At 54.3% G+C, this 18,352-nt stretch overlaps 1 protein-coding gene across 1 annotated transcript in view; it reads left to right on the forward strand.

Annotated features, from left to right (window-relative positions):
• HMCN2 (hemicentin 2) overlaps window positions 1-18,352 on the forward strand; it is a 161,204-nt gene that overhangs the window by 110,334 nt on the left and 32,518 nt on the right. Inside the window, 19 exon segments of the mRNA XM_084799943.1 lie at window positions 3,152-3,295; window positions 3,384-3,543; window positions 3,627-3,751; window positions 4,253-4,436; window positions 6,323-6,420; window positions 6,957-7,223; window positions 7,811-8,001; window positions 8,592-8,673; window positions 8,760-8,896; window positions 9,764-9,905; window positions 9,980-10,124; window positions 10,852-10,979; window positions 11,501-11,657; window positions 13,145-13,266; window positions 13,774-13,938; window positions 15,674-15,781; window positions 16,024-16,158; window positions 16,442-16,576; window positions 17,541-17,731. Of these exon segments, the coding sequence (XP_084656069.1) occupies window positions 3,152-3,295; window positions 3,384-3,543; window positions 3,627-3,751; window positions 4,253-4,436; window positions 6,323-6,420; window positions 6,957-7,223; window positions 7,811-8,001; window positions 8,592-8,673; window positions 8,760-8,896; window positions 9,764-9,905; window positions 9,980-10,124; window positions 10,852-10,979; window positions 11,501-11,657; window positions 13,145-13,266; window positions 13,774-13,938; window positions 15,674-15,781; window positions 16,024-16,158; window positions 16,442-16,576; window positions 17,541-17,731 (2,816 nt within the window).

Here is an 18,352-nt window from a genome sequence, read left to right on the forward strand (position 1 = left end):
CTCCCTCCCCCTTCCCCTTCCCCCTTTTCCTCTCCCTCTCTCTCCCTCCCTTCTTCCCTTCCTGTAGATGAGCTAGGCTGACAGTGTGATGCAAGCCCTACCCTATTTGCCTTTCAGTGCTTTTCATTGGCCACTAGAATCCAGTATCAGGAGCCACTCCAGCATCCTCCACCCAGAGGACAGGAGGCTCTTCAGGCCTAGCTATGCCAAGGCTCCCCTTGACCCCTGGAGCTGCCCCTCCTCCTGCCTGTCAGCTCTGCCCCTGCTTGGTCACAGCTGGCTCATTCCATCTAAGCGCCCCTCCTCCTCCTCCTCGCCCTTGACCTCCACCCCCTGCTAGGTCAGTCTGTGGATACTGGACCTGTCAGCTTGGTGTTCCTACCACTGTCCACTGATGCCTCCCCCCACCATCCTCTGCCAATGTCTGGTGAGGGCAGCACACACACACACACACACACACACACACACACACACACACACACACACCGAGCTGGTCTCAGGCCCACGGGTCCCTCTAGTACAGGCAGAAGGTTCCGACAGCACATCTCTGAGGGGTTAGTGGCAGCTGTGGGGACCTCAGGTTGTGCAGCTGGGAAAGGTGTCTCCCCCGTTCACATGTGTAGTCCCTCCCTGCTCTTCAGCAGCTTTAGTGAGCTGTGGTTCACACCCTACACAGTCCAACCATCTGAAGAGTATATCATTCGGGCTGGAGAGACGGCTCAGAGGTTAAGAGCACTGGCTGCTCTTCCAGAGGTCCTGAGTTCAATTCCCAGCAACCACGTGGTGGCTCACAGCCATCTATAGTGAGATCTGACGCCCTCTTCTGGCCTCCAGGTATAAAGCAGTCATAATAAATAAATAAATAAATAAATAAATAACTTAAAAAAAAAAAAGAGTATATCATTCAAGACTCTGCAGTGTATCCAAGCAGCAGAACCTCATCCACAATCAGTGTTGTCTTCCTCGGAGCCATTAGCCATCACCCCCCTGCTCCTCCCGGCCCCCGACTCCCCACCCTACTATAGGCCACAGCAGTCGGCTGTTGGTTTCCGTGGAATGCCTGCTCTGGACAGCACATTCATTCTGGACATTTCGTTACGATGGTATCATGTTACCCTGTGGCCTTCCGCATCTGCCTTACTCCACTTTAACCTGAGACTTTGAGAGCTGTCTGGGCAGCCTGGATCAACGTTATCTTTTCAGAAATTAATTTAATTATTTTTCATTGTTGCTTTATATAATACTTCATGTGGCTGTGCAGCCCTGGCTGGTTGGGCATTTGCTATGTAGACTAAACATTTTTGTTTTGTTTTGTTTTTCAAGACAGGGTCTCTCTGCGTTAGCCTTGGCTGTCCTGGACGCGCTTTGTAGTCCAGGCTGGCCTCGAACTCACGGCGACCCGCCTGCCTCTGCCTCCAGTAAACATGTTTTTGTTTGTTTCTTTGTTGTTTTGGTTTTGGTTTTTCGAGACAGGGCTTCTCTGTGTAGCTTGACTGTCCTGGAACTCTCTCTGTAGACCAGGCTGGCCTCAAACTCACAGAGATCTGCCTGCCTCTGCCTCCAGAGTGCTGGGATTAAAGGCGTGAGCCACCACACCTGGCTGACTAGACAGGTCTTAGACTCCCAGAGATCAGCCTGCCTCTGCTTCCCAGGTGCTGGCATTAACACCTTGAACGAGTAGCATCATGTCTCCTAAGCAGCCTTTGGGCGGTAACGATGAAGCTGCTGTGACCTCGGCATGCAGATGTCTGTGGGTGTTCAGGGCTCTGCCGCTGTGTGGTTTTGTCTCTCCTGACTGGGGACCCTTGAATTAGCCTGGCGTCATTTCCTGTCTATGGTGCCTCCAGTTCACACATTCTGTTCCCTGCTTGCAAAACCTCATGACCTTGTCTACTTGTGTCTGGCTGGTTTCTGCTCAAGCTTTGGCCCAGCAGCCCGTGTTGAGGATCCCTTCCTAGCTCCTACTGCCTCTCTCATCTTTCCCTGGTGCCCTCCTGCCCCTCCCCTGGTCCTTCCATTGCTGTCCCCACCACCACCACCACTCCCCACCCCTCCACCACCCTCCAAGCCCAGCTCCCTGACCCTGAGAGCTTTACAGATGTCAATCCTCAGCTGGAGTGTGTCTGTGTGCTCTACCTTAGCCTCCCAAGCTCTGGGTGGGGCACCGGGTGCAGCTAGTCTGTTCACCCAGTGCTGAAAGGCTGGCTGGACAGGGGTCAGGGTGGGGGTAAAGGTAGGACTGGTACAATTAGAAATGCCTTCAGTGGGGGCTGGAGAGATGGCTCAGTGGTTAAGAGCACTGCCTGCTCTTCCAAAGGGCCCGGGTTCAATTCCCAGCACCCACATGACAGCTCACAACTGTCTGTAACTCCAAGATCTGACACCCTCACACCAACACATATAAATTAAAAAATTAAATAAATAAATAAAATAAAATATTTAAAAAAAAAAAAGAAATGCCTCAGGACAGACCTGCAAGGAGGGGACATTCCAAGCTGGTGAGCAGTGCCCCAAGAGTGACTCTTGTGGAGTGCTGAGTGTCTGCTCCCTCTTGATCGGCAACCTTGATGCAGGTAGAAGGTGTGGGGCCCTGAGGAGGGCTTGGCCTAAGGGGAAGGATTAAAAGAAGTGGAATATCCAGGTGTGAGTTGATGACAGTGGTCGTGAGGGTTAGTTTAACTGTCAACTTGACGCAGCCTAGGATCACCACTGCCAGGCTCACTGTAGGATTGCCTGGGCCATGTTTGCTGCAGGTGTATCTGCCAGGGATCGGTTGCCTTAAGTATGTTTACTGGCGTGAAAAGACCCGGTCTGAGAATGAGTGACACTGTTCCTTGGATTTGAGTCCAGGGACTCAATCTGTATACAGATAAAGCAAGCTGAACGTTCACAGGGGTGCATGCATCCATTTCTTTCTCTGCTGTGGATGTGACCACAGCTGCTAACGGTTCCTCCCACCTTGACTGCCACCTGGAACCATAGGCCTAACAACCCCTTTCTCCTCCACCATGCCGGGCAATTAATCACAGTGGCAGAAATGAAACCAGGCCAGTGGGAACCTTCAAAGGCACCTCTGACCCACTGGTGCCTCAGTTTCCCTGTCAGTCCAGGAAGGGAGGGCAGGACTCAAGGGCTTCCCTCCATTCCACAGAGAGCAACGCGGTGCATGGCACGGTCTCCCGAGGTGGCCGTCTCCAGCTGAGTCGCCTGCAGCCAGCCCAGGCTGGCACCTACACTTGCGTGGCTGAGAACGCCCAGGCCGAGGCCCGAAAAGACTTTGTGGTGTCTGTACAAGGTACACCTGCACTGTACACCCCATCCTGTCTGCCCCGTCCCCGCCAGCCCTCGCTGCTGCCGGGACCTCACCACAGCCCATGCCACAGTGCCTCCACAGATCCAGAACTCAGGCACGGCGCAAGAGCACAATGTGTTGGAGAACCAGGAGATACGGCTAGACTGTGAGGCTGCAGGCCAGCCACTGCCAGAGATAGCCTGGCTGAAGGACGGTGCCCCGTTGGAGCAGCATGTGGGGCCTCACCTGCGGTAAGGCCACGCTGCGCCTCCTGAGGAGACGCCAGGGCCTCCAGGCTGCGTGAACCTGCCCTCAGTGATTCCTCCCCATGCAGGTTCTTCCTGGATGGCAGCTCCCTGGTGCTGAAGGGCCTACGAGCAGCAGACTCGGGTGCCTACACCTGTGTGGCCCACAACCCGGCTGGGGAGGATGCCAGGCTACACACAGTGAATGTGCTGGGTGAGGAAGCAAGGCTGAGAGGCAGGTAGCCTCAGTGCCTTGGTGCCTATCTGGGGACACCTACAGGAGTGGGCGGAGTCAGGAAGGAACCGCCGCTCAATGGCCACTCTGCAGGGTCCCCCGGCCTTCAAGCTGTGTTCTCAAATATGAGTCACAAGACTCCCAGCCCAAGCCTGGCGGTGGTGGCGCACGCCTTTAATCCCAGCACTTGGGAGGCAGAGGCAGGCGGATCACTGTGAGTTCGAGGCCAGCCTGGTCTACAAAGTGAGTCCAGGACAGCCAACCCTGTCTCAAAAAACCAAAAAAAAAAAAAAAAGATTCCCAGCCCAAGGTTCAACAGGGGGTCAGGACAGAGGGGATCACAGACAATGTGCCTCATCTCTCCAGGGGGTGGCCAAGACTCTAAGAACATAACTACAGTGGCTGGCGACGGCAGAAGTTCAGGGCTAGGTGCCACCCTCCCTCCAAACCCCTCATGCCTTTTCTAATCCATCACCCCAGTTCCCCCCACCATCGAGCAACGAGCCGGTGACACGGGGACCCTGGTGAGCAGGCCTGGAGAGCTGGTGACCATGATGTGCCCCGTCCGAGGATCCCCACCCATTCATGTGAGCTGGCTCAAGGATGGCCTGCCCCTTCCACTCTCCCAGAACACTCTCCTCTACAGCTCCGGCCGCACCCTCAGGTAGGAGGGCAGGCCGGCTTCTGCTCCCTGGTGACAATTGCCGACGCATCCTCCAGGCAGCTCAGGCTCCAAATGCGTCTGCGTGGACAGTAAAATACAAGTAGTAAAGGCACAGAGGTTTACAGTGACTGAGGAGACTAAGAAGACCCCATCACCCAGTGGGACATCAAAAATTAAAAGCGGCCTCATCCTGTGGCCTGATGGAAAAGGCATAGCCCAAGAGGATCCCTGGGTGCCTTGATTTGGCCCAGTCAGGTAGAAAGCAGCGAAGGCTTCCCGGAAGGGGCCTGAGCAAAGCTGGTGATTCTAGACACCAGCAAACAAGAGAGTCTTGCTGCCAAAGGGACCAGCTATGGGGACCAGAAAGGAAAGGCCACAAGCCATGAGCTCTGAAGCTGGTCAAGGAGACATGGTGACGAGAGAGGTGCCATCGGCAAGGCTAAGCTGCTCACCTCACATAGGTGCTGAGGTGGAGGAAGGGTGGAGTCAGGTCGGGGCTCCATGGAGGCAGCATTCAGACAGAAGGAAGAGCAAGGGCAAGGGCAAGGGCCCCTGAGGTGAGAACAGGACAGGAAGACAGCAGGGACAGACAGATGTTTCAGGTGGGGTCTTGAGGTTCCTAAGGAGAGATTGTCACTGTGGAGGGGTTCTCTCCTTCTGTCTTTCTGTGGGTTCTGGGACTCACTCAGATCCCCAGGGATGCACACCAAGTCCCTCTCTACACATCGAAGTCACCTTGCCAGCCCAGAAAGGGAAGTTTTAAAAGGCAAAATGAGGATTACACAAGATATTCTGAAACCACAGACTTTAACCACAAGTTCCTGATGAGTGGCCTCTGTCTGAAGCCACACAGGCCACTGTCGGGCAGGTTCATTCACAGAGCATTTTCCACACATGCTCAAAGGTCTGCCAGACCTCTTTGGTGACAGCCACATTGGGAAGCCATGCACAGACACACACACACACACACACACACACACACACACACACACACCCTCCCAGCTTTTACTGGCTGCTTTGGGCTTGACCAAAGGGACTCCGTTTTGAATCTGACTATCTGGCACCGTGGTCCCCAGGCACCTGGAGTAGATGTACTGTCGTCTCAGAGCCTGGAGAGCTAGACATTCTGGGACTATCAGTCAGCACGTGGCAGATTCTGGAAGCCAAATGAATCCAACTATCCACTACACGTGTGCACTATGTTCCAGCTGCTTGGGGGAAAGGCTTCTGGCAGAGACTGAGAGTGTGGGAAGGCTCAATTCAGGAAGGCAGACTGGTCTGGCTTTAGCATCATGGTCCTCTCTGGCTGGCCCCCAGCAAGACAGCCCAGAAGAAGCTAGGGGTTCAGGAAAAGTAGGGACTGAGTGGGGCCAGTAGATAAAGACAACCCAGGTCGGTCCTATGTGATTGTCAACTGGAAGGATGGCTGTGCCCGAGGTGGCACAGAGAAGCTTCTAGAATTTAGGAGGCAGAGGCTTAGCTCAGGCAGTAAGGACTGGAGAAGGGGGGTGTGTGTTTGGGGGTGAGGGGAGCAAGCTCAGAGAAGAGCAGTTTGGGGCTTTGTCCAGGGAGCACTAGGAGGCCAGGAGAGGGATGTGAACAGTGGTTAAAGGGTTACCCCTTTCAGGGTTAGCTGTTGAGAAGTGAGATTTAAAACAAACAAACAAACAAACACAGCCAGGCAGTGGTGGCACACACCTTTTATCCCAGCACTCAGGAGGCAGAAGCAGGTGGATCGCTGTGAGTTCGAGGCCAAGCCAAGCCTACACAGAGAAACCCAGTCTCGAAGAAACAAAACAAACAAACAAAAACTCAACCTCTTTCCTCTTTGCCCTCCCTCTTCCCTCACCTCCCACCTTCCCCCCTCTTTGGGGGAGGGGCTTCAGGATTTCTCAGGTGCAGCTGGCAGATTCAGGCATCTTCACCTGTGTGGCTGCAAGTCCGGCTGGGGTAGCTGAAAGGAACTTCACCTTGCTGGTACTCGGTATGGGGCAGGGTCGGGCAGATAGTGCCATTGGCTATATCAAATGAGAATAAAATCCTCCATCCTTTGCTGGGTGTGGTGGCACACGCCTTTAATCCCAACGCTCGGGAGGCAGAGGCAGGCAGATCGATATGAGTTTGAGGCCAGCCCAGTTCACAAAGCTAGTCCAGGACAGTCAGGGCTACACAGAGAAACCATGTCTCTAAAAACAAACAAACAAACAAACAAACAAACAAATCCCCCATCCTCTGCTCATCAGGGTATGTCATGGAGTAGAGCCATGGGGCATTCTAATCTAATTTCTTCTGTGGTCCATCCACTTAGCCCCCAAGAAGCAAGCAGGCACTTTGGTGCCCAAGCATTGACAGGCATGGCTCTAGGCCCAGCTCCACCAGCACACAAGGGAATGCAATATTGGAGGACTCACTTATCGTGGGAAATCCAGAGGGCTTATCCGTAAGGACCATAGGCCACAGTGTGTAAAGACCACTTGCTGTAGATTAAAATGGATCATACCCACACTTTTCCTCCCTCAGTACCCCCCATCCTGGAACCAGTGGAGTTCCCAAATGATGTGATGGCCGTCCAAGGCTCCAGAGTGGTCCTTCCGTGTGAGGCCCGGGGAAGCCCCCCGCCCCTCATGTCGTGGATGAAAGATGGGGAGCTCTTGTTGCCTCGGAGCCTTGAGCAGGGGCCTGGCCTGAAGCTGGAAGCAGTGAGCCTTGGTGACTCGGGGACCTACTCCTGCATGGCAACAAGCGACGCAGGGGAGGCCAGGAGGCGCTTCCAGCTGACTGTGATGGGTGGGTGCCTTGTCCTCAGCAGCTTCAGTGGCTGAAGGGTGAGGTGGGACTCTAGAGCTGACAGAAAGGGGGTGAGGAAGATGAGTTCCCTGGAGGTTTGGGGTCACCCTTGCATGAGGCTTCAAAGAGAGAGAGAGGCCTCACTGGGCCTGCCTGCCAAGCTGCTGTGGCTGAGAAGTACAGTTTTCCTCAGTTCTATTCCAACGTGTTTTTTTGTTTTGTTTTGTTTTGTTTTGTTTTGTTTTGTTTTGTTTGTTTTTTACCACCAGACCTTGGTGTCAGAAGCAAAAGTCAGAGCCACCAGCATCTAGGGATATAGCCTCAAGACATAGCACAAACGTGTATAATGTGGGGCCATATTAGAAACATTAATCTCAATTCCGTCTCCTCCCCATGTACTGAGTCTTTGTTGGGATCAAGGTACAAATGATTGTCCTGGGGACATGCTGCCTGTGGTTTCTATGTCTAAGTGACCATCCAGCACTGCCCGCCCCCCTTCATACACAGTCAGTTCTTGGCCCCTCAGCTGTGAGCCTCTGAGTGGTGGGGGAGGGGAGAAACGCTGACCCAAGATGGACATCTTGCAGAACCCCCACACATTGAAGAATCTGACCAGACTTCAGAGCTGTCCCTGGCACCCGGTGCCCACCTGGAACTCCTGTGCGAGGCCAGAGGCATCCCCCCACCCAACATCACTTGGCATAAAGATGGGCGGACCCTGACAAGGGTGGAAAGTAACAGCCAAGCAGGACGGGTGCTCCGGGTGCAGAATGTGCAGGTATTTGCACTGCCCACGGGGAGGCGGGGGTGCGGGTGGCAATTAGGACTGGAAAAGAAACATCAGCTTGGCCTGGAGAGATGGGTCAGCAGTTAAGAGCACTGTCTGCTCTTCCAGAGGTCCTGAGTTCAATTCCCAGCAACCACATGGTGGCTCACAACCGTCTATAATGTGATCTGATGCCCTCTTCTGGCCTGCAAGCATACATGCAGACAGAGCACTCACATACATAAAATAAATAAATAAATCTTTAAAAAAGAAAAGAAAAGAAAGAAACTGCAGCTGTCTAGTGGGCAGCTGCTAAGCCTCCTCCCCAGATCCTCTTTTGTGTGCCTTGTGCCTGGGGACATGATCCCCATGCCTCTGTCCTTATGGACTTCCGGGCAGGCCAGAGCCAAGGCTGATAGAAAAAAACCAGATAGCTGGGGCGAGAGGGACTTTCCCGAAGTTGCAGGCCTGCCATGGTTGCAGTTTAAGAACGAGATGAAGAAGAAAAATCCAGGGAGGGATAAGCTGCCTGGAAAGTGGGGCGGCAGGCGGGATGAACATGGGGGGCCAGAGGCAGCTGCCCTTCTCGCTCTTGTTGCCAGGTGGACAACGCCGGGCTGTACACCTGCTTAGCTGAGAGCCCTGCAGGTGAAGCCGAGAAGAGCTTCCGGGTCAGGGTTCAAGGTAGGGACCCCCAGGGACAGGAGAAGGGGGAACAGCATGGGACCTGCAAGAGTGGAACCATCTCGCATATCCTCTTGTCCCCCCAGCCCCTCCAAATGTTGTTGGGCCCCGGGGTCCCCGATCTGTGGTTGGCCTGGCTCCAGGGCAGCTGATCCTGGAGTGCTCGGTGGAAGCAGAGCCAGCACCAGAGATTGAGTGGCATCGAGGTGGCGTCTTGCTTCAGGTGAGCCTCTGACCAGGTGAGGGCAGAATGCCGAGGGTCTGTCCTGAACGTTGCTCTGCATGTGTGCTCCGGGCACATCTTCGACCTCGATGATTACCGTCACTCCGTGTCATGGTCGGGCGCTGCAGCCAGGCCAGGAGTCATACCCCGGGCTCTTTCCATGGTCACTGAGGGCTCCGTGACCCAAGTCTATGACAAACTGCCTGTGCTCATCCTTCCCAAGGGACCAGTTTGCAGCTTATGGGACTGTGGGTCTTTGGGTGAAGGGCTCGATGACAGTGCTCAGTCCTTCCAGGTTCCTGTGGGTCTCAACAGAGTGACCCTCTGCCACAGGTCTGTTGCTAGCCTAAGATGGAGGCTGCCGAGCCTCATAGGTTTCTCAGACCTCGCAGCCTGGTGCTTACTTAGGCTAAGACTGGTGTGAACTATAGCGAACCAGCAAGCAGAAACAATGGAAGGGACCTGTGGAACCCTGAGAGAGGCTAGGCTCTTTTTCTTTCTTTCTTTCTTCTTTTAAGATTTATTATTTATTTATACAGTCTTCTGCCTGCTTGTATACCTGCACTCCAGAAGAGGGCATCAGATCACATTATAGACGGTTATGAGCCACCATGTGGTTGCTGGGAATTGAACTCAGGACCTCTGGAAGAGCAGACAGTGCTCTTAACCGCTGAGCCATCTCTCTATCCCCCAAGGCTAGACTCTTGACTGTATCCCCCAACAAATCCTTCCCTTCTACCCCCTGGCTTTCACAGCAAGAGGAGGCCAACTCAGGACCCAGTTCTGAATCCATGAGACCAAGGTCAGGGGTCACAGACAAGTGCCAATAAAGACCCCCTCTTTCCCCTACTCTGGGGGGCCCTGCAGGCAGATGCCCACACTCAGTTTCCAGAGCAGGGCAGATTCCTCAAGCTGCAGGCGTTGAGCACAGCCGATGGCGGAGACTACAGCTGCACGGCCCGCAACAAGGCAGGCAGCTCCAGCGTGGCTTTCCGTGTGGAGATCCACAGTGAGTGCCCCCCTTCCCTCCCACCATCCCCTCAGAGCCACAGGCTCCCAGCCCTGCCCTCTGCCCCTCCCCAGCGGCACCCACCATCCAGCCAGGACCGAACACTGTGAACATCTCCGTGAACCGCACAGCCCTGCTGCCCTGCCAAGTGCGCGGTGTGCCCACGCCCCTCGTGAGCTGGCGGAAGGACGGGATCCCTCTGGATCCTGGGAGCCCCAGGTGGGAGCCATAAGGGGAGGGGGTTAGGAAGATCTTGGGTTTAGGGTCCTCTTTGCCGGTCGTTTGGGCAGTTGGAGCAGAAGTGACTTTGCACAGGATGTAGGTGGCTCTCAGATCACAAGCACAGGCACACCATTGACTTTGTTAATCTGTTTTATGTGTGTGTGTGTGTGTGTCTGTGTCTGTGTCTGTGTGTATGTATATATGTATGTATATGAATGTATGTGTATGTATGTTTGCATATATATGTACATACATAGATATGATGAGCTTTTTGTCCATTCTCTCTCCTTCCTCCCTCTATAAGCATGGTGGCTGCTACCCCCTCCCCACCCCAAGTTTACAGCTCACTTGCTCACACAACCTGTGGAGCCAGAAAGCCCTCTGTGAATATCAACCCCAAATTCCCAAGGCACGCAATGCCACCGGCCCAGCCTGTGTGATGAAGCATGCCCTGTCCAGTCTACTGTGTCTAAGGGCAGGACTGCTTAGCACAGTCTGGCCACTGGGGCCATTCTCAGAACAGTGAGGATGCTGGAGCGGCCCCTCTTGACCCCTCTGGTGCCTGGTAGTGTGTGCTAGCCTTAGGTTAGTCTATTGTGTGCAGGACTGGGTTTTAATTCTTTTGTAGGAGCACTTGAGGCAGAAGGGGGCATCTTGCTGGAAACATGGTTAGGGGTCCAACACCATCCACCTGTCTCCATGGCAACCTTTCTTTCTGTTCCAGGCTAGAGTTTCTGCCTGGCGGCTCACTGCGGATCCATCCGGTCCTGGCACAGGATGCCGGACACTACCTCTGCCTGGCATCCAACTCTGCTGGCTCCGACCGGCAAGGCCTAGACCTCAGAGTCTTTGGTAGGTGGGCGGGGAAAGGCATTCTTCCTGCCCTCAGCATCCACTTTAGCCAGGGGCCAGGCATGCTTGGTTTCTGAGTTGCTCCAGAAGTCGGTCCAAAAGCAATAATTCCCCAAGAGGTTTGGGCCATAAAGCCCAGGAGCGAGAGGTTTTACACATGTGTCACACTCCCTTCCTTATATGAGTGGACAAGCACAGGATGGCAGATGCTCCAAGGAAGCTGACTCTAAGCCACTGAATTGGGTCCTCTGGTCAAGTGTTTCCTCCCATGGCAGCTTTACTGCCATGCAGGACCCTGACCTCAGGCAGGACAGATGGGGAAAAGCCTCCTTCAAAGATGAGGTGTCAGAAAGGCCCAACCGATCCATTGTCCATTGTCAGTCCTCCCTGGTGAGGTCCCCTTCCCACCCCAGCTCCATGGGGTGAATTGAAGATAGCAACCAGTGTCCTAAGCCTGAGTTTCTAGAGAGTCCCATGTCCCTGTTCCACGCCTGTGTCCTAATAACCAACCTTTCCCCCAGAGCCCCCGAGCATTGTCCCCGGCCCCTCCAACCTGACCCTGACCGCCCACAGCCCGGCCTCGTTGCCCTGTGAGGCCACAGGCTCTCCTAAGCCCCTGGTGACCTGGTGGAAAGATGGCCAGAAACTGGACTTCCGCCTGCAGCAAGGCAGCTACCGGTAATGAACAGCTCATCTACAGTGGAGAGATAGGGGAGGTGTGTTTGCGGTGGGAGGGCTGGGGGGCAGGCCAGGGAGGTGAAAGGGGTGCATCACACAGAATGTGTCAGGGTATGAGGTGGGGGGAATCCTGATACCACTTGGAGGAAGAGAAGCTGCTAAACATATGGCCGCACAGAAAAACAAGTGTGGCTTATTGGGCACATCGAAAGCAGAATGTGGAGGTTCTGGGGAGGCTCAGTGGCAGGTCGCTCACTAGGCACCCATGAAGCCTGTAGCTACTTCTGAGGGCCTCCGGAGCATTGCCAGTGTCTTACATGCAGCCGGTGGTTAGTGACCATCAGGTGTGTTTGCTATGTGTCTCATCACCTCTGACTGGAGATCAATTGTCATCCTCTGAATCATCCCAAAGATGCAGGAGGCAAAGGAGAAACATGGATGAGTACAAAAGTCATCCACAAGCCCAGTAGCAGAGACTCTGTAGGAGTAGAAAGTTCTAGAAGATACTCTGTGTGTGTGTGTGTGTGTGTGTGTGTGTGTGTGTGTGTATGTGTCAGAGACAAAGAAAGAGACAGAGACATAAACAGAGATACAGAGACAGAAAGAGAGAGAGAGACAGACAGACAGAGAGAAGTGTGTCTGTGTTGAGTTTCACATATGCTTGCAGTGGGCCATGAGACCTGAAGGTCTCAGATCCCCTGGAGCTGGAGTTACAGGCAGTTGGTAGTCACCTGACATGAGTGATGGGAATAGAACTTGAGCAGAGCAGGAGGAGCTCTTAACTTCAGAGCCATCTCTCAGCCCCTAGAAGATACATAAGAGTTGGGGGCTGCAGGAGGAGGAGGTCCCCCTCAGGCACAGTCATAGGGGAGGGGAATAAGGGGAAAATGGGAGGGAGGAAGGAATGGGAGGATACAAGGGATGGGATAACCATTGAGATGTAATATAAATAAATCAATAAAATTTTTTTAAAAAGAGTTGGGGGCTGGAGAGATGGCTCAGAGGTTAAAAGCACTGGCTACTCTTCCAGAGGTCCTGAGTTCAATTCCCAGCAACCACATGGTGACTCACAACTATCTACAACGTGATCTATTGCCTTCTTCTGGCCTGCAGGTGTACATGCAGACAGTGCACTGTGTACATAATAAATAAATAAAACCTTAAAATAAAAAGATATATAAGAGATGAGATGGAGAGATGACTCAGAGGTTAAGGGCACTGATTGCTCCTCCAGAGGTCCTGAGTTCAATTCCCAGCAACCACATGGGGTCTTACAGCCATCTATAATGAGATCTGATGCCCTCTTCTGGCCTGCAGGTGTACATGCAGGCAGAGCACTGTATACATAATAAATAAATACATCTTTAAAAAAAAAAAAGACGTATAAGAGTCATGTCTAGGTGTCGATGCAGGATAGACCTGGGGCGGGGAGACTGCTCTGGCTCACCTCAGGCTCCTCACTGCAGCCATGCCTATGTCCATCCCAGGCTGCTGCCTTCCAACGCGCTGCTCCTCGCAGCCCCCAGCCCTCAGGACTCAGCCCAGTTCGAGTGTGTGGTGAGCAATGAGGTGGGCGAGTCGCGCAGGCGCTACCAGGTGACCGTCCATGGTGAGTCCTGGCAGAGGTGGGACGTGTGCGTACCACGCCCTCCCTCTTGGGAGCTCTCCTGCCAGCAGGAGAGCTTTACCCCAAGACTTCTGAGCATCTTAGGATGCTCTTTTAGGAAGATCACCTGGGTCTTACTTCCCACCATGCTGACATAACTCCAGCCCCACTGACGCCCACCTCACCCCCAGAACATAGCTGCTCAAAATGTGTTCCCATCACTCAGCCAATGGCTGCTTTTCCTCCAGATTTCAATTAGGTGTCACTTCTCCCTGAGGCCTTTCTCCAAAGTCACCAGGCCAATGTCTCTACCAAATCCGTTTATGACTACCTCTGTGCCTAAAATATCTGCCAAGTGTACAGTATGGCTCTGCCGCATCCACAGCTGCAGCCTCTGCCCCATCATGGCTCATGCTGCCCCCATGCCTCCCTTGATGATAGTTGTGTCCCTGATGTCCCGTGGCCACCTGTCCCCTCTGTTCCTCAGCAGGGACTTGTCTTGTGTTTCAGCACCTCCCACCATTGCGGATGACCAGACAGACTTCACGGTGACCAGGATGGCACCTGTGGTCCTCACGTGCCACACCACAGGGTCACCAGCCCCAGCCGTGTCCTGGAGCAAGGCAGGCACCCAGCTGGGAGCAAGGGGCAGTGGCTACCGAGTCTTGGCCTCGGGTAGGTTACAGTGAAGAGCAGAGATGCCTCTGAGGAGACAGGAAGTTACACAGAAGGCATGGACGGGCCTGGGTAGCAGAAAGGAAGCAAGATTTTCCCCACCTTGCTGTGCAACCTGAGGGAAGACCCTTGCCCTCTCTGAGCCTCAGTACCCCTTCCTTCTTATGCACTGTCTGCTGTGAGGCCCAACAGAGGAACTCTGGCGATCCTGGGAAAGTCAGTGTTTTCTGATGAAAGGAAAAAAGTCCTGGGCATGTTGGTAAAGCTTCACCCGAGGGGCGTGGGCTTCATTTAAAACCGTGTTCTTGATATTTTGGTGGGGTTTTTTGTTTTTTGTTTTTATGATTTATGTATTTATTATGTATACAGTGTTTTGTCTGAAAGTGTGTCCACGCACCAGATCTCATTGTAGATGGTTGTGAGCCACCATGTGGTTGCTGGGAATTGAACTCAGAACCTTTGGAAAAGCAGACAGTGCTCTTAACCTCTGAGCCATCTCTCCAGCCCCAATATTTTGGTGTTTGAGGGGTCCTACTGTTGATAGAATTTGAATAACAGGAGTGGCAATTCTTTTTTCCGAGACAGCCCTGGCTATCCTGGACTCACTCTTTGGGCCAGGCTGGCCTCGAACTCACAGAGATCTGCCTGCCTCTTGCTCCCTGAGTGCTGAGAGTACAGGTGTGTGCCACCGTACCTAGCTTAGGGGTGGCAATTTCTAAAATGCCTTTGCTAGGCTGAGAATGTAGTCCACTTGGTAGAACACTCTCCTAGCTTTCGTGAAGCCTCAGCTCCATCCACAGTACCACACAAAGCTGGCGTGGTGGTCCACACCTGCAGTTCCAGGCCTTGAGAGGTGGGGGGCAGGAGGAAAGAAACTCAAGGTCATCCTCAGCTACGTAGTAGGCTCCAGGCCAGCCTGGGCTACATGAGACCCTGACATTTACTTGTCAAAAATCGTTATGGCAGGCCGGGCAGTGGTGGCGCATGCCTCTAATCCCAACACTCAGGAGGCAGAGGCAGGTGGATCGCTGTGAGTTCGGGCCAGCCTGGTCTACAAAGCGAGTCCAGGACAAAAACAAAAAACAAAAAACAACAACAAAAATAAAAAAGAAAAAGGAAGAAAAATCATTATAGCAATTTCCCACTTGAGTGCTCTTGTTAGTCAGGGAACCTGGATCTCAAGATGGGGCAGGGCAGGCCCTGCTTTTCAGCTTCTCTGGGTGCAGTGGAACCCTCCTTCCAACCTGGGGTTACAGGCCAGTGACCTCGCTCACCTCGCCCCCCTCCCCGACCCAGCAGGCCCCCAGGGTCCCTGTGTAACAGCCCCAAACCACTTTGCAGTGAGAAGGTTGAGCTGGGGTTCACAGCTGCCCCATGGCTGTGGGAAGGAGGGCGGGGAGGGCAGAGGGGAGCCCTGGGAGGCTTCCAAGAGGAGGGCATTGGAAGGAGCGACTGACCCAGAGAAGCCTGAGACCCTGCAGCTACCTTGTCTGGTTCTCCCCGTGCACACGGAGAAACTGAGGCACGGGAGTCGAAGGAAGCTCTCACGGTCACACACCTTGGGCAGGGAGCGTGATGGGCTTGGAACCGGTTCCCATGACCTCTGTGCCTGTGGGCTTTACCCATGGGCAACAAAGGCAGTCTGAAAGGATGCTGGAAACAGGCCTGCCCTCTCCATCAGTAGGGACTCCTATCCCTAATCCCCTCCCCCAGCTATGCCTGGCTCCACCCACAGGAGCCCTGGAGATCGAGCATGCCCTTCCCATCCACGCTGGCCGGTACACCTGCACAGCTCGCAACTCCGCCGGGGTGGCCCGCAAGCACATGGTCCTCACAGTGCAAGGTAAGGGCCTGGGTAAAGGGAGTAGGGGAGGAACGGGAGGCCTCGGCCCCCAGTGCCCCCAGCCTAACTGAAACTAATTCCTAGTTTGGAATCTTTGGGAGAGGGTAGGTTCCCTGAGCAGCCTTTTGCTGGTGTGAGGCTTTGGAACCTACCCACTGTTGCTCTAGAGGCCCTTCCCCTTTGATGTACATCCTGGTTGGAGGGACTCCTGCTGGAGGAACCTCTGTCTTCTGTGCCTGCAGCTTCCCCTGTGGTGAAGCCACTGCCCAGCGTGGTTCAGGTTGTGGCATCGGAGGAGGTGCGGCTGCCCTGTGAGGCCTCGGGTATCCCCCAGCCAGTGGTCATCTGGCAGAAGGAGGGGCTCAGCATCCCTGAAGGTGAGACCTCAGGGTCGCCAGCTGGAAGGGCCAGGTGTCCTCCTCCCTGCCCAGGAGACCCAACCCTCACCCTGAGCCCTGAGCCTGAGACACAGTCCCCACTTCTGCTCCCTTCTGCCCTGGCACCGCCTCCCAGCGGCCAATTGGGAAGTCTGGGAGTGTCCTGTCTGTCCCATCACTGCGACACCAAAATCCAACTGATCACCACAAGCCACATCTGGTCCCTCTGGGCACTTCCCTCATCCCAGATACTATAGCCTTAATTTTATCCTTCCAAATCCAGGAGCACATATGCAGGTCCTCCCCAGCGGCCAGCTGCGGATCCTGCAGGCGAGCCCAGAGGATGCTGGGAACTACTACTGCATTGCCCAGAACAGCGTGGGCAGTGCTATGGCAAAGACCAGGCTGGTGGTGCAAGGTGGGCCCAGGAGACGTGATTGCCCAGGGCTTTGAGGCTCTCTCTTCTTTGTCTGCTCCAGCCCTGACTGACACAACCCTGCTGCTTCCCCGCCCAACGCTGCCTTCTTCCTTCTTTCCTTGTAACTTGGTGATAGTAGCTACTTCCCCTGCCCAGAAGTTTCTGCATGACTCTTTCTTAGCTTGAGCCTTATGTCTGCCAAATGTTGGCTCAATATTCAGAGAGCATTCGGTGGGCGCAGCCCGCTCTGGCCCTGTGGCTGTGAACAGGATGTCCGGATGACCATGCCTCTGGGACTAGGGTCAGGCTCTGCGGTGAATCCAGAGTGGCTCCTGGCTCCAAGCCCCTCCTGAGCCTGATTCCCCAGCATGGACGCGTGTCAGCATATGAAAAAAACGAAGTACACCTGCCTGTGACCATCACTCTTTCCCTAGGATAGTCCCGGGGTGGGAGGGGAGGGGGAGGGGCACAGGGGGCGGGAATGCGTACGAGCTTTGCTGCACATGGTCGCTGAGTTTGTCATTCACAGGGCGCCTGTGCTGATGGGACCTACACAGCCTTGGCCCCCACCACAGTGCTATAAGTCATTGTGTGTGTGCACAGATACACATACATAGACACATTCACATCACATACATGTTCACATACACATACATATATACATTCGCACACATTCACGTTCACACACACATACACATACATATATACATATACATACACATACACATTTATATACACATACACATTCACATACACACACACCTGTGTGTACATACCTGGGCACACAGGTATAATTATAGGCTCACCCTCAGAGCGCTGACTGCAGGCTCTGTACTGGTGGCCTGTGGCTGGGCCCTTGCTAGGGGAGGTTGACAGGGACTGAGTGCCGCCAAGGGCTCCATAGCCGAGCAGCCGACCACACCCAGCTCAACCCAGCCCCAAGTGAGCATCCATCTCCCTGCAGTCCCGCCTGTGATTGAGAACGGCCTCCCAGACTTGTCTGCCACTGAGGGCTCCCACGCCCTCCTGCCCTGCAGAGCCAAGGGCAGCCCTGAGCCAGCCATCACCTGGGAAAGGGATGGCCAAGTGGTGTCTGGAGCTGAGGGCAAGTTCACCCTGCAGCCTTCCGGGGAGCTCCTGGTGAAGAACTCCGAGGTGAGGCCCAGCCCCAAGATCAGCGAGTACGGCCCTAGGGCGGCAGATAGCTGTGGAGTGCCACCTGTTTGCCAAGGCTATCCCTGAGCCCTTTAACCCTTCAGCCACTGGGAACCTGGGAGGTCAGTGTTAGCATCCCATGTTCAGAGGCAGCTGGATATCCCAAGAGACCTTCTTTCCGTGATCAGAATCCGGGTTTGAAGGGACCTCCGCGGCCACCTCCCAAGGAAGCACGGTGACACATTTGTGTCTCCCAAGTACACAAGTCATTCTCAACCAGTTCCATCACTGAGTGACCTCCAAGTTCAGGAGGAGGCGTTGAGCCAGCGATATGGGGGGCCAGACCCCCCTGATTATCAGTACTGCAAAAGGAAGCCGCTCACCCAATGACCTGGCAGCTGTGTGGCGACACGCAACTGCGAGGGTTATCGGGGTTCCTGTCCCCACAGCACTGAGGAGCACACTAGCCCTGCCCCAGAGCGCTGCAGAACATCTCCCCTCAGAAAGTCACTGGGTTTTCTCCATAAAGGCGCCCAAGGTAGGAGCCAACATGGATAAGTTGGCATGGGTCTGTTGGACCACAAGGCCCAGCACCCAGTACAGTGTCAGGAAACAGCACTG

Source organism: Acomys minous (assembly GCF_964271855.1).
Source record: "Acomys minous genome assembly, chromosome: 10".
NCBI lineage: Eukaryota > Metazoa > Chordata > Mammalia > Rodentia > Muridae > Acomys > Acomys minous.